Raw genomic sequence first — 14,533 nt, forward strand, 5'->3', positions numbered from 1 at the left:
AAAATAAATAAATATTCAAGCACACATTATGTACATGCTGTGGAAGAAAGGAGGGAATGGAGAATAGCTTAACACAGATGACTAGAGAGGTGAGGCTTCGAAGGCTCCCCCATTTTTGCCACAGCTCTTTTCAGGTGGGGATAATCCATTAGAAACTGAGTTCCAATAAGAGATTGGGGCAGATTAAATAGCATGTGAAAAGGCCCCTAGGCTATAAAGGGGACTGGATCAGCCCTACAGCTCCAGAGCATAGGGAGGGTGAATTACAAGGCTTTGCAGACTGTTGGGGGAACCACAGGGTAGGCTGTCTAAGCATACAACATCTGAGACGGTTTCTTCCAGGGCTCCAACTAGCTCCTCCACTGTGGGCCCCCTCAACAGGTCTCCTAGGCTCCCCTATGTAGGACCCCACCCCCACCCCCATGCATGTACATATACTGGCACTCTCTGTGTGGACTTGCCTGCCTCCATTCCCTGTCAGCATTGTGTTTGCGACCCCGAGAGGGAGGATTCACAAAGAGGTATCAGCTCTACATCTGCAAGGAGCCAACCTCGAAGGGCCAACTCCCCCTGCTATTTATATCCTCACGGACACTACAGCATAGCTGCTAGAGGGGCCCGCTCCTTGGGAAGAGAGCAAGATCTGCCCTCCTGCCTCTACCCTATGCTCTGCTGCCGGAGCACTGGGGGAGCCTGGGCCCAGGATATAGATTTGAAGATCAACTCTCCTTTGCTTAAGCATCCCGTGGCCTCCTCATCTCTCTAGTTGGATGACTCCTCGGTCTGTAAGAAGGGAGGGCCCCCTTCCTGTGAGCACCTTTGAAATGCTCTGTCACAACGGGACCCCTGGATCTGGAGCCAGAGCTCCTCCCTGAAGTAGAATGTTGGAGCGCCTTGGGACCGCACCCATCCAGCTGTCTTCTACCGATGTGGCTTTCTGTCCTGGAGGCTTGGGCTGGAAAGAGGGTCTGGGGACCTAAAGAAGCATAAGGACATGTGTTCAAAGTGTAAAGAACACATGCTGGGAAGCAGATGTACATGTGAGGGCCTTGGGACTGGAAGGCAGGTAGAACTGTCGGCCGGCTTCTGGCCTGGCCTCTGTGCTTCTCAGCCCACGGACAGAGGTACACTGACTGCTCCTGGGCAAAGATAGGGTGGTTATGTTGCTCCTAAACTGGGAGAGAGGTAATGGAGTTTCCTGAGGCGCCTCCATAGCTGTGTCCCCTGTACCAGTTGGGGAGGGGTTTGCATCGTTCCAACTTTTTCTTTTTTTAAAAAGATTTGTTTATTGATTTTAATGGATATGAGTGCTTTATACCTGGAGGCCAGAAGGAGGCACCAGATCTCATTATAGATGGTTGTGAGCCACCATGTGGTTGCTGGGAATTGAACTCAGGACCTTTGGAAGAGCAGGTGGTGCTCTTAACCTCTGAGCCATCTCTCCAGCCCCTCATGGTTCCAACTTGTAGCCCTTATCTTCCTCCTAAAGGGACCACTCAGGGTTCTAAGCCATGAGTTGGGGTAATGTGAAGGGCTTATTCCCCACTAGCCCCTCTGTTCGTGAGAAAGGTTCAAAAAGGAAGGGTGACTCTGAACAGAAGGGAACCAGAGCACAGAAAAGAGTCCCAAAGGAGGGAGTGAGAGGCGGAGCTGAGAGGGTGTCAGGTTTCCTATGGAGCTAGAATGTGGGACTTGGGGGTCTGATTGTCACTTGGTGAAGCTTTAGGCAAGCATCCGTCCTGCTGACTTTCCCCAGAAGCCAGAAACCCCCTCATTTGAAGAGTAAAATAAATCCTTTGAGCAGCTATCCCAGCTATCCCACCAACAGGAGCTTTCAGGTCCAAAGGCCTCCAAAGTCAGAATCATCCAGAAAAGAGCTCCAGTTAAGCAGTAACTTGGGGTACTGGATTGTGTCCCCCAACACACTGAGCAGCTCCCAAGCTCTGAGCTCCATTAAGTCATCAGATAGTTGGAGCCGGGCATGGTGGCGCACGCCTTTAATCCCAGCACTTGAGAGGCAGAGGCAGGTGGATTGATGTGTGCTATGTCTAATATGTGACCCCCCAAAGGGGTCAAGACTCAGATTGAGAACCTCTGATCTAGGGTGTTGGGAGTTTGGAGGTGTTTTAAGATTTCAGATTGGTGACTGGGCCACCAGGGGGAACAGAGAGTGTAAGTTCTTGGTTTCCGGATGGGCTGGGCGTACTTGGAAGTTTCCTAATGGCCTTTTTGGCTGTGGGAGACTGGGCTACCTGTCTCCTCATGTGTGTGTGTGGAGGAGTGGGTGGGCGAGGGAAATGTGGGTGGGGTGGCTGGGAGATTGCTCAGGTGCAGTGATTGGCTTATGGAAACCTAGCCTAGGCCCCCCACCAGGTTAGGATGGGATGAGAAGAATTTTCTTTGAGGACTCCAGTCCAGCCTTCTCACCAAGAGCTGTGGGCACAAGTACTAACCACTCAAGTCGAGCATGATGGCACATACCTGTAATCCTATCACCTGGGGAGGCAGGGCAAAGAAGATCAAGAGTTCAAGGGTAGCCTCAGCTACATCATAAGCCCTAAACCAGCTTGGGCTACATGAGACCCTGTTACAAACAAACAAAAATATCAACCCTCTGTCTTATCTCCTTCTAGGACAATCCAGTGGGGATGAGGGGGCAAAGACGTGCCAGCAAAGACTAGGGGAGGCGGTGGTATGAGCTGGGACCGAGGAAGCAGCCAGATGACTCACAACCTCCTGACGGCCTATCGGTGCCGTTGTCGTCTCACACCTGGAGGGCATACAATGAGTCCACTGACCTGCTTTGATGGGGGAAACCATAAGTCTGGCCTGAGATTCCCAATATGCTCCATGGGACCTCAGGGGACCTGGCCTATGGTGGTTCCTATTTTAAGTTTCGTTGGTAGGAAATGGAGGGATGTTACTGACTCATTAAAGGGGTTCAGGATGGGCACTGGCAGAGGGAGCAGTAAGGCCCAGTGTTCCTAATGTCTGAGAGACCCTCCCCCTCTCCCCTCTACTTAGCCACTGTACATGCCTGTGGCCATTATGGACTGGGCATTTAGGATCTAGGATCCAACCGAGAGGGAGCTGATGACCAATACCACAGGATTCAATTATCTTTGACGCCAGCACTCCCTTTCCCATGCTATGAGTTCCTCTGGGGATGTTACTGTGCCTTGGAGAATTAAAGGCCCCAAAGGAATTGGCTCCAACCCTGGGCTCTACGGCAGAGCTAGTGCTAGCCACGCACTGATAGGTTTTGCTTACCTGTTCAGTCAAGAAGCTCCTTTCTCAAAGAGGATAACAAATTCCCTGGGCAACTTCAGTCACCCTGCCCACCCAAGTGAGTGGGTAAGAGATGCTGGTCTCCATCTTACCTGTTTCTCTCCACAGGCTGTTTCTTCTAGGGTCCCTGAAGCAGAAGCTCTCTTCACAGTCCCCCCTCCCCCCCTGCAGACATGGTTGGAGATCTCTGCACTGTAACTACCGAAGCCATGTACACTTCCGGCAGCACCCCTTCACCCCATACTCACGCTGGCTTTTGGATGAGGGTCTGCTCTCAGTAGAGTCAAGGAGCAGCCAGCTGTGAGCAGTAGTCAGGGTGGCTGTGCCATTGCCCTCCCTCTGGGCTGGTGAGCCTGGCTATCTTTCACGCAGAGTTACGTAAGCTTGAGTCAATTGGGGCTCAGAGCAGTTCATTGTGGGCTATTTTTAAGCTGCAACACATCACAGCAGAGGGGTCACTGCACCAGCGGCTTGCAGGAGAGGTTGTTTAAACATCTGTTATTTAAATTTCTCTGTGCCTTAGAGCTCAGAAGCCATATCCTCCCGGCACTAGTGGAGTCTGCCTTGCCTCACCCTCTCTGAATTCCCTGAGGCTGGGGTTCTGGCCTCTGGCTGTCTTCCTCTGGGGTTGTGCAGGTGGGACAGGGAGCAGGAGGTGCTAACTCCTTTACCACGTGGCCTTGTCTCTGTGGAATGGGAGAGCCTTGGCCAGATAAACTGCAGGCCAGCCAATGGTCTAGGGCTTTGGGCGGGGGGGGTCCCTTGTATTGTTCCAGAGAGGTATGAAGGGCACTCAGAAGCAGAAAACTGAGGCCTCTCTCAGTTTCCCATCAGCATTGAAACAGGATTGGGTCACAAGAACCTTTAGGGTCTTTTCAGAAGCCTTCCTTTGTCTAGGTTCTGCTCTGACAGAAGGAACGCCCTCCCTCCTTTCCCAGATCTAATACTAGGGATCTGCAGCCTTGGGAGCACATAAGCCAATGTGCAAGGCCAGGAGACAAAGCCCCAGGGAAATGAACCCCACCCCCCACTTCTGAGCCACCTTTCAGCGAATGACTACGCTAGGAGGCCCCAGAAGGCGCCTTCTGATCTTAAGTTTTGTGAGGTGTCTAGAGCATTCCCAGGGCACAGCGTGTTGAAGGCAGGTGTGCTGGAAGAGAGGAGAAACAGGATTTCATAGAGCTAGATACCTCTTAAGAATACAAGGGAGCCCCCAAAATAGGGTCTGTGGTGGACAAGTGGACCAAGCTGACCTAGGGGCCTTAGAATTCCCAGTAGAGCACAACCTTCCCTCTTCCCCTGATGACCTTACTGTCACTTGTCCACATTCCCTAGGGCCTCTTAGGTGATGGGGCTTCAGTTTGATCCATGGGGGAGGAAGGTTTCTCCCAGGGAGGTTGGGGTCTCTCACTGTGTGTGTTTGGAAGACAGAAGGCCAAGCTGGGCACTTGCCTTCACAGGGGAGACCCCTGGCCTCACCCTCAAACTGAATTCCTCAGCTCCTCATTGCCACCCCTTCCATACCCACCTTCCCCGCCTGCCCCCCCCCCACAAGGCCTTCAGCCTGGGGAATGGGCTTAGCCTAGGGGGGGGAGGGGATTTCAGGTTACCATGGCAACACATTGGCCCTCCTCACTTCCCAGAATCAGAAATAGAATTGGACGCCCTTCTTCCTGGAGAGAAACTATTTAAAAACAAGTGGGGAGGGTTGAGGGTAGGGGGGCCAGGGGCACTCTCCCCAGGATCTGAGCAAAAGGGGCCTAGCTTGGGAGCTTCTTCACCCTGGGCCCCCCCCCCCAGCTGGATGAGATAGGAATGGGCCTCAGCCAGTCAAGGATTCTGAAGACAGAGGACAAGGAGGTAGCCCGACCACCCAGGCTACACAGCTGGCCCACATTCAGTACCATTGAGTCCCTAGGAGGGTACTGCCTTCTTATCCCATAGAGAACATGGCCTTTCCCAGGCCTGAGCTACTTGCTAAGCTGCCAGGAGGGGAGCAGGTACAGAAAAGACACAGCTTCAAGTGTGGGGTGAGGGGCTGCAGCTTCCCCAAAGGAAGGCCTGTTGGCTCTCTCCGGGCAGGGCTTCTTGCTGCATGGCTTTGGTGTGGTAGTCAGTGATAGCACTCCATGTTCCTACAGTATGGATCCAGAGTCAGGAAACATAGCTTCCGGTTCTGACTCAACTATACAATCACTTTGTGGGCCATAACTTCCTCACTTGTCATAGAGACACTCATGCCCAGCCCACTGAGTTGTGTCAGGCTGTGTCCCATGTGTTCCACACTGGGTAAAAACAGAGAAGGAAGGGGATCAATACTAGTCACTGTTATTATAGCTCTAAGGTGTTTGTTTCATAGGTTGGGAGGGCTTTCTTTCTTGGGCCAGACCCTTCACCTGGCTCTGCTCTCTCTCTTCTTCTAGGTGACCTCAGGACAGTTAGTGACCAAGGAACTCAGTCCTGGAAGTGGGGCTTAGGCCTCATTATGAAGGCGGTAGAGACTGAGCTCAGTAGTCGAGCAGGTGGGCAGTGTGTGTGTGTGTGGGGGGTGTGTGTGTGTGTGTTTGTCTCTCAGGACATCCCAGGTCACTTCCCCATTCTTCCCAGGGACTGCTCAGTTTTGATATTGCACAGATACTAGAGGCTTCTACCAGCTTCTTTGTCATGGAAAAACAAGTAGTTTGCTCAAGCCCATAAATTAATGAATAGTGTTCTGCAAGGATGTGTGTGTTTGAGACAGCCTGCAGACTCGTGGGCTTTTCCACCTTCCCGGGACACAGCGCAGTGATAAGCAATTTGGCTCCTAAGAGTCCAGGCTGCCTGTTCCCTATCTTAACTGAAGAGGGAGGGTGGCACAAGGGGCCTGAAATGTGGCTGAGTCAGGCTTTGCCCAGCAGCCAATCAAAAAGGGGCAGATGCAGCGCAGTGCCAGCCTTAGTCCCTGGTCACATAGCCTCGCACCCCACGGCCAACTGTAAACACTATTTTTAACCTCTGTGAAAACATGTTGCTTCAGAGGAGGACAAGCCTACATCTGCATTCTCCACAAACCTGTTTCCTGGGTGGAAAGACTGAGCCCTGAAGGGAACACTGGCCCGGAAGGCACAGCTCCAAGCTGGAGTAGGGAGGAGGGAGGAGGAAGAAGGGAGAAGGGAGGAGGGAGGAGGGCTTGATTGCCCAAGGCAGAACTTCCAGTAGGCCCATGCTAGTACCTGGCTTCTAGCTAGGGAGCAGGAGCAGCGTTGAGCCTCAGGGTAGCCCTGTATCTAAGGGGCTGGTCCGCGTAGGTTTGATTCCTTCCAAAGCCTCTGTTTCTGCATCAAGGAAAAGGGGGAGGGGGAGGTGAGGATTACTGATCAAGCCTAAAAGCTTACATGGGCTTTTTTGTTTGTTTGTTTGTTTTAACATGTCTACCCATATCCAGGACTTTGTCTAGCTTGCCCTTGCTGTATAATATACAGTCCTGCTCTGAGCACATCCACTGTGTGCTCAGTCTCGTATCTGCCATATCCCTGATGTGAGGCTGACCCTATTCCTCCTACATCCCTACCAGTCCGCATTTTGTAACTGCCACTTGGTTAACATTGTGCCTGCTGCAGCCTAGGTCTGTGCCTAGTGCTAGGCTATTCTGGCCAGGATGAAGCTGACACAAGGTGACAAGAGCTAGAACACTCTGACTTGAAGATTCTAAGCAGAGTCCCCACCTCTGCCACCCCCATACCCTACTCCTGCAAGAGACTGGTCCTAGGCTTCAGGGACATGTGGCTCTGGGGAGGGGGCTCTCTGAGACACAAGCAGAGGAAAAACCATATGGAGCAGCAGAGACTGCCAAGGAGCTGCTGTCCCTGGAGCGGGAGCGGAAGTAGGGAACACAGGGGAGGGGAGCCTGGGGCTGAGCCTGGGCCCCTCACCCTCTCCTGTCTCTTAGACTACATAGTAAAGAGGCCTTGCTCTTGCAGAGGGCCCAGTGGTCAGGGGAGCCCTCAATATCCTCTGACCACTCTTGTCCCTTGTCCTTACCTTGGCCCTCTCTGAGACACTGCCCTCACTCAGGGGCTGGCCTCAGGTAGAGTGGTCACTGGTTGGTAAAGGAGAAACAAAGCTGGCCTATAGCACACTGACTTCACTGAGACCCCCTAGGTTTCTCCACCTTCTAAATCCCCCCAGGGAAACCACCCCCCTCTTCAGGGGGTGGGGCCCCCTTTATCCCATACTCTGTCACTCTCCAGGTCACTGGGGGCAGTGATTGTGTGTGGTCACCGTGACAATGAAGTAGAGGCAAGGGCACTTAGGGCATGGAGTAGGACTATGGAAGCCACCAAGAAGGTGGGGGGCCCTGATCCATCGGGCCCCCAGGGCCATCCCCTGCCTAGCAGCCAGCAGCTAAGGGGTGGCTTCCGAGGGTCCCTGGGACCATGGATGAGCTCAAGATCCCTATATTCGAAGCAGGGGTTGTCACTGTCCACGGGGGCCATCGCTGATATGGCCTGCAGCTCAGCCTCCCAGGCCCCTTCCTCTCAGTCCACTCTCCAACTACTTCCGGACTCTGTTCAGGTCAGTTCCCAATGTAACTATGCACAGGCCCCCCAGGAGACCCTGAGACTCCCCGCTTCTAACCCATTTCCAAACCCCATCGTGGGAACCCAAGAGCATGTCCTCATAGACGATGGGACTCAGACTCTGCCAATGTGCACGGACAGTGGTGCCACCAGTGACAAAGTCCAGGTTGGATTCAATCTCTCCCAGGTTCAGTTACAGATTGGGAGGGAGAGCAAGGCTCCAGCTAAAGTCCTGGTAGGCTGGGGCAAAGGAACCTGTAGCATTGGCCAGATGGCCGCTGTGGGCCCCAGGAAGAGCCGATGGCTCCCCTACTTCTTCTCCAGGGAGAATGGTGAGGCGGAAGGTCAAGCTCCGGTAGCTCAGACTCCAGTCCAAGATCAGGGACAGGACAAGGGTCAGGGTCCAGTTTGGTCCTCTACCCTAAGTAAGACGACTTCATCACAGTCACTGCCTCTTCCAACCTCAGCTGTCAACCCGTCACCACCCCCTGCTGTACTTGAACCTCACACCTGTTGTCCTAACCACAGGACGAATGCCACTGTAGCCACTAACGACCTGCCCCTTGATCTCAAGAACTCCGGCAACCAACTGCCCGTTCTCTTAGATTCCTCCAAAAAGGACAAAGTGTATTTTCCCCTGGAGAGTCCCCTCACGCCGGCACCTGCTCCGGAAGAGTTTTCAGCCCACAAGGACCAAGAGGTTGCCAAGATGCAGGTGCTGCCTAAGCAATCTGAGGATCCTGCAGAGAAGTGTTTGGCCCATGCCTCCAGGCAAGATATCACAACATCTGCCTCAGAGCCCCTGGATGCTCTCAAGGCACAGACAAGTAACCACAAGATTTACAGCTCTCAGCCAGACAAGCAGCCCTCCAGGGCCCACACCACCACCAACTGCTCCAACGGGCCACTGCCTGATTATCATGGAGCCTTTAACAAGCAGTGCCTGCTTCCGACTCCCAGAGAAGCCATGCAGATTCCTATTTCTAGTGCCCCGACCTGCCAGCTGCAGGATGCTGTAGAAGACCATGTGCTGGTGTTTGACATAGCCACTGGTAACACGAGGATGGGGCTGCTGTGTCATGATCCCATGGGCTCACGGGCAGTGCTCGTAGGACTCACACCGAACCACCCATCAACTCATGTCTCTGAAAATATGCTGTCTGCTCGGTCATTGCCCAGGCCAATCCTCTCCCCTAACAGTAATCACCCCAGTCTTTGGTCCACCACAGCCATCCTGTCTAGCCCTGTGCCCTCCAGCCTCTCAGCCGGAAGCTACCCAGAGGTGGCCCTGGTTTCTAAAGAGGCCAGACATAACCTAGAGTCACGGAACTCCCCTGGCACTGAAAGCCCTATCAGATCTGTTGTACCAGGGACACCCCTCCAATATGGTGAAAAGGTACTGGCCCAAGTTCCTGATCCTAGCTGGTCCAAATCTGATGCTGAAAAGATTGACCCTGGCCACACGATCTGGATGCTGGACTCTCCCAGGATGCAAGATAGCTCCACGGTCCAGGCAAGGAAACTGCATTGGATAAAGCCAGATCCGGTTTCAACAGCTGATATCCGGGAGGAAGCAGGCAGCAATAACCAGAAAGGGCTCATTGCTGCTCACCCTAGTGGCTCTCAGGCTGAAGATACTGGGCAGGTCTTCCTCACTGGTCAGAGCTTTGTCAACGGGCCGAACCTTCTTGCTAGACAGCTACCTGTAGCTGAGCAGGGCTCCCTAGCTGGTCAGCTCCCCTCTACCAAGCAGCCCCTCCTTACTAATCCACCTCATCTTAAGGAACAGACCCCTCTTCCTAGACAACTTTCCCTCACTAGACAGGTGCCCCTTGCGGGGAAGCCCTCCCCCACCAAAGAGCCCACTTTCACCTCTGGGGAGTCTGTTCAGCCCTCCACCCAGGAGAGTGAGCCTTTGGGCAACCCTACCCATGTGGGAATAGTCCGAGTTCCCCTGGCTCCCGAGGAGGCCTGTATTTATGTAAACAGAGATAAATTTGGGAACAGCAGCACTCAAAGATCCAGCATGCATTGGGTCCAACCATGGCAACCTAGCGATGCCCACAGGGCCCACCAGGAACAACTGTCTCTGATTACATCCACTGGTTGTAAGGACTTGCCCATATCCATGGTGCGCGCTGAGTCCCCGAGTGGACATCAGTTCAAGGTGGCAGCTGAGAACATTACACGCCCATCAGTGGTGGCACAGCTGGGCCTTCTCCATGGGAATTGCTATGAGGTAGTCTCTGCTATGGATGCTCTACCGGTGCGGTCCCCCGTGCTCTGCCGCCATGCAGCCAATCCCTACCAGAAAATGTCAGCCATAGTGATCGATACTGGCACAGGATTTACCAAGTGTGGACTGGCTGGAGAGAACCACGTGCTCAGTGTGGTACCCTCGCAAGTCCAGATGCTGCAACACCCAGCCCAGGGCCAGCCCCAGTATGTGGTCCCTGAACACCAAGAAGGCTCCTACTCAGTACTGAACCGGGGAGTAGTCTCTGACTGGGATGCTCTGGAGGTGCTATGGCAACACCTCTTCTACTGCAAACTGAGAGTGCAGCCCGAAGAGATGGCTGTGCTTGTGGCTGACTCCCCCATCTCACCTCGTACCAACAGAGAAAAGGTGGCTGAAATCCTCTTTGAGCGTTTCCATGTGCCAGCTATGCAGACGGTTCACCAGGCCTTGCTGACGCTCTACGCTTATGGGCGTACCACTGGGCTGGTGGTAGGAAGTGGTCACGGGACCTCCTATGTGGCACCGGTCCTCACTGGGGACCTGGCTCCACTTGACACCTACCGGCTGGATGTGGCTGGTGCTGACCTCACCAGTTACCTGTCTCAGCTCCTTGTGGCAGGTGGCCACTCATTACCCAAGGCAGGGCTTGTCAGACAGATTAAAGAGGCCTGCTGTTATGTGGCTATGGATATGGCCGCTGAAATGGCCCAAAACCAGGCCCAGGCCCAGGTAGAATTTGTGCTCCCCGATAAGCAAGTTATTACAATGAGCTCTGAGCGCTTCTGTTGCCCCGAGGCTCTCTTTCAACCCAATCTGCTGGGTCTCAACCAGCCAGGCCTCCCACAGCTGGCCCTGCTAAGCATTAGCCGGCTGGAGGCCAAGCAGCAGGAGCAACTGCTGGCGAATGTGGTGCTGGAAGGTGGTAGCACCCTGATAAATGGTTTCCCTGAGCGCCTAAGACAGGAGCTGGGCCCTGGCACCACTGTGCTGGGGTCTCCCCACCGTGCAGTTGCTGCCTGGCTTGGGGGTTCCATCATGGCATGCCGGGACTCCTTCCAAAGCCTGTGGCTCAGCCGCAGAGCATACGAAGAGGAGGGCTCCTGGGCTATCTACAAGTACCAGCTGTGAGCACATAAACTATGGTTCTTCTTGCTTTACGTACTGTTGCATGTTTTGGGTGGAAGGTGGTGTGGGGAGGGCAAGACTCCAGACACGGTGTGAATGAGAGGGATCCTGGTTCTCCCAAGCCATACCTCAAGAACTTCATGGGCACTGCCAACCTGCCTTTCCCAGAGATTCCCCCCCACCCCCCCAAAGTCTCTTGGTTACCATTGTCTCCAATCTGGCTTGACCTTTACTGCACCCCAAGGGCAACCACAGAAAATGGCTGCTGTGGGGTTTTGCCCTGTTGCCCTGACGACAAGTGCAATTACCCTTGATTGCCAGCTTGTTGCCATGGTAATTTCAAGCATAATGTAATAACCCACACAGCCTAGAGTGAGTCATGGGGTGGGGGGTTGGGGGCAGCCCCTTCCCCTAGCTCCAGAAGGAAGGACTGCTTCCGGCTCCCTTCTTGGGCCTTCTTCTGAGGAGAATCTGAGGCCAGCAACATGGACAGTAGCTGAGGAATTCCAAAGATGGGGCAGTTGCCACCAACTGAGGGTCCCTGTCAGAGTCTGTGCTTCTTCGGGGAGCACCTAGTAAATAATATACATGTGTCTTAGACTCTTAAACCGTGGAGGGTACTCTAGCTGGGATATTGGGGGGGGGCTTCAAAAGAAGAGGGTGTAAGCCCGATGTGGTGGCACACGCCTTTAATCTCAGCACTTGGGAGGCAGAGGCAGGCGGATCACTATGAGTTTGAGGCCAGCCTGGTCTACAAAGTGAGTCCAGGACAGCCAGGGCTACACAGAGAAACCCTGTCTCAAAAAACCAAAAAATAATAAAATAATAATAAATACATAAATAAAAGAAGAGGGTGTGGGAATACTGCTATTGGTACCCAGGGTAGGAAGCAGACCGGGCAGTTACGGCTGGATCTTCAATGGAGGCACAATCAGAGCTGGGCTAGTGAGGCTCCAGTCTGCTCTATGGATGTTGAGGTTCACATCTTATCCCACCTCTTCCTTTGGTTCTCTGACCCTCTAGCTGTGGTGGGAGCCAGAACTATAAACTCTGGCCTCCCTTCTCCTTCCCAGACTCCCCTCCCTTCAGCCCAGGTATCTCCTGAATGCTCAAAGGGCCAGAGTTCTCCTTAGGAGCGCTCTTTGCAGAGAGGTCACTGGTAATGCCAAAAGACATATTAGCTCTGCAGCTAACGAAAGGCTGGACGCCGTGTCCCTTCACCCAAGCTGGCTTTGAACTGAGAATATGAGAATGAAGCTTGGGGTTGATCCGGTGTATAGTCTAGAAAAACCTGAAAGGATAAAATTAAGCTGGTCTTGCTGGGTGGTGGTGGCGGCGGTGGTGGCGGCGGCGGTGCACACCTTTAATCCCGGCACTTGGGAGGCAGATCTCTGTGAACTCAAGGCCAGCCTGGTCTACAGAGTGAGTTCCATGACAGCCAGGGCTATACAGAGAAGCCCTGTCTTGAAACACACCCCTCCTAAAAAAATTAAGATGGTCTTTTGAAATACTACCATTACACCCCCCACCCTGTGTGTATGTGTGTGTGTATGCACATGAAAGCCAGAGGCCGACCTCATGTTGTTTTGTTCCTCAGACAACATTTACTAGTTTGTTTTGGGGACAGAATCTCTCATTGACCTGGAACTCACTTAGTAGGCTAACAGACTGGCCAGTAAACCCCATATATCTACCTGAAGATTACAAATACTCATCGCTATGCCTGATTTTTGTTTTTTGAAGATAGGGTTTCTCTGTTTAGCCTTGGCTATCCTGGAACTTACTCTGTAGACCAGGCTGGCCTCAAACTCAGAGATCCAACTGCCTCTGCCTCCCAAGTGCTGGGAACTAAAGGCATGTGCCACCATCGCCCAGATTGTTTTTGTTTGTTTGTTTGTTGTTTTTTGTTTCAAGACAGGGTTTCTCTGTGTAGCCTTGGCTGTCCTGGACTACCTTTGTAGACCAGGCTGGCCTCAAACTCACAGCGATCCATCTGCCTCTGCCTCCCAAGTGCTGGGATTAAAGGTCTATGCCACCATGCCCGGCTTTATTGACAGGTCTTATTACTCTTTGTCCAGAGGGCAGCTGGAGGCTGCCTGAAGCTAAAACCCGAAGCTGTTCCTACTATGTCTGTGTCTCCACGGGAAGCTGAGAGGCAAGTCATGCCTTTAAGTTGCTCTCCACAAATATCAAAACAAACAAACAAACAAACCACCTGTCAATCTTCACACATACCTGAAAGCAAGTGGCTGCTCTGAGTGCTCTGAGTGTATCTTGGAAACAGTCAATGATATAAAGTCATCATAGACTTGGCCCACCCTGGCATGATTCAGCCCCTTCCTCAGTCTTGCTCTCACGGTTTGATTCAGCCTCCACAATCCCAAGCTTTGTGTCAGACAGGAAGAGGAACCACAGCTCCAGGGACTAGTTGCTGCATCCATGCACATGTGCCAGTAAGCACGCCTGAGTGCACAGAGAACACAGACACACGTGCCCCTGGGCATCACTGCATACACTGTGCTGTTTCCATCTCCCTTGGTATAAGCGAGCACACACATTCACGTGTACACATATATCCTGCCATGTGCTGTCACCCACGTGCACACAGTGTGCACAGGACCAAGAAGAGGTGGAGTACTGCCAGCAGGCAGGCACAGCTCCCCTTCCACTGACTCCAAAGCCCTAGCCCAGCTTCTTGGGCGCCCCAATCTTGCATAGATTCTGACCCTCAAGAAAGCTAGAAAACATGTATGGTACAGGTTCTGCAATCCATATCTTGGCTATATCATAAATTCAGAGGCCCATTGTTTTGGGAATAACAAAGGATTGAGCGCCAGGCCTTCCATTCATCCTGCAAACATCAATTAAGCATTGTGAAATTAGAAATAGGCTCTGCCTAGCTTACCAAAAGGTTCCTACTTGGTCCTGGGGTGGGTGTTATGGCCAAGGCTTTTCAGTACAGGAAGAGCTCAGAGACAAGGACACATGGCCTAGAGGAAGTGACCAGAGGCTGGGGAAGATGTGACGGGCTCAACAGCCCCTCTGGAGGAAGGTATCTAAAAACCTCGAGACAATCATTTCTTGGGCAACCTGGCTCCAGTCCCAGCTTCCTCACTTGGTAGGTCCTTCTGTCTTCAGCTGTGGGTGGTGATACAAGTAGCCTCGCTCAACATGTGACCCTATGTCCAGGATGGCTGGGCCAGGCTGATCGTGAGAAGGGCAGGAAGGGTTGGAGCCCATGTCCAGACAATAAAAAACTTAAATCTGTCCTTTATTTATTGTCTTAGGATAATCCTCAGGACTCGAGGGCACTGGGGTGAGC

The 14,533-nt window shown here is 52.9% G+C and overlaps 1 protein-coding gene across 1 annotated transcript; it reads left to right on the forward strand.

Annotated features, from left to right (window-relative positions):
* Nucleotides 1-7,596: 7,596 nt before the first annotated feature.
* On the forward strand, nt 7,597-11,214 carry LOC127183898 (uncharacterized). Its single transcript, XM_051140004.1, has one exon. The coding sequence runs from the start codon at nt 7,597-7,599 to the stop codon at nt 11,212-11,214; it is 3,618 nt and encodes a 1,205-aa protein (XP_050995961.1).
* Nucleotides 11,215-14,533: the final 3,319 nt, after the last annotated feature.

This window comes from Acomys russatus, chromosome 32, assembly GCF_903995435.1.
Source record: "Acomys russatus chromosome 32, mAcoRus1.1, whole genome shotgun sequence".
Lineage (NCBI taxonomy): Eukaryota > Metazoa > Chordata > Mammalia > Rodentia > Muridae > Acomys > Acomys russatus.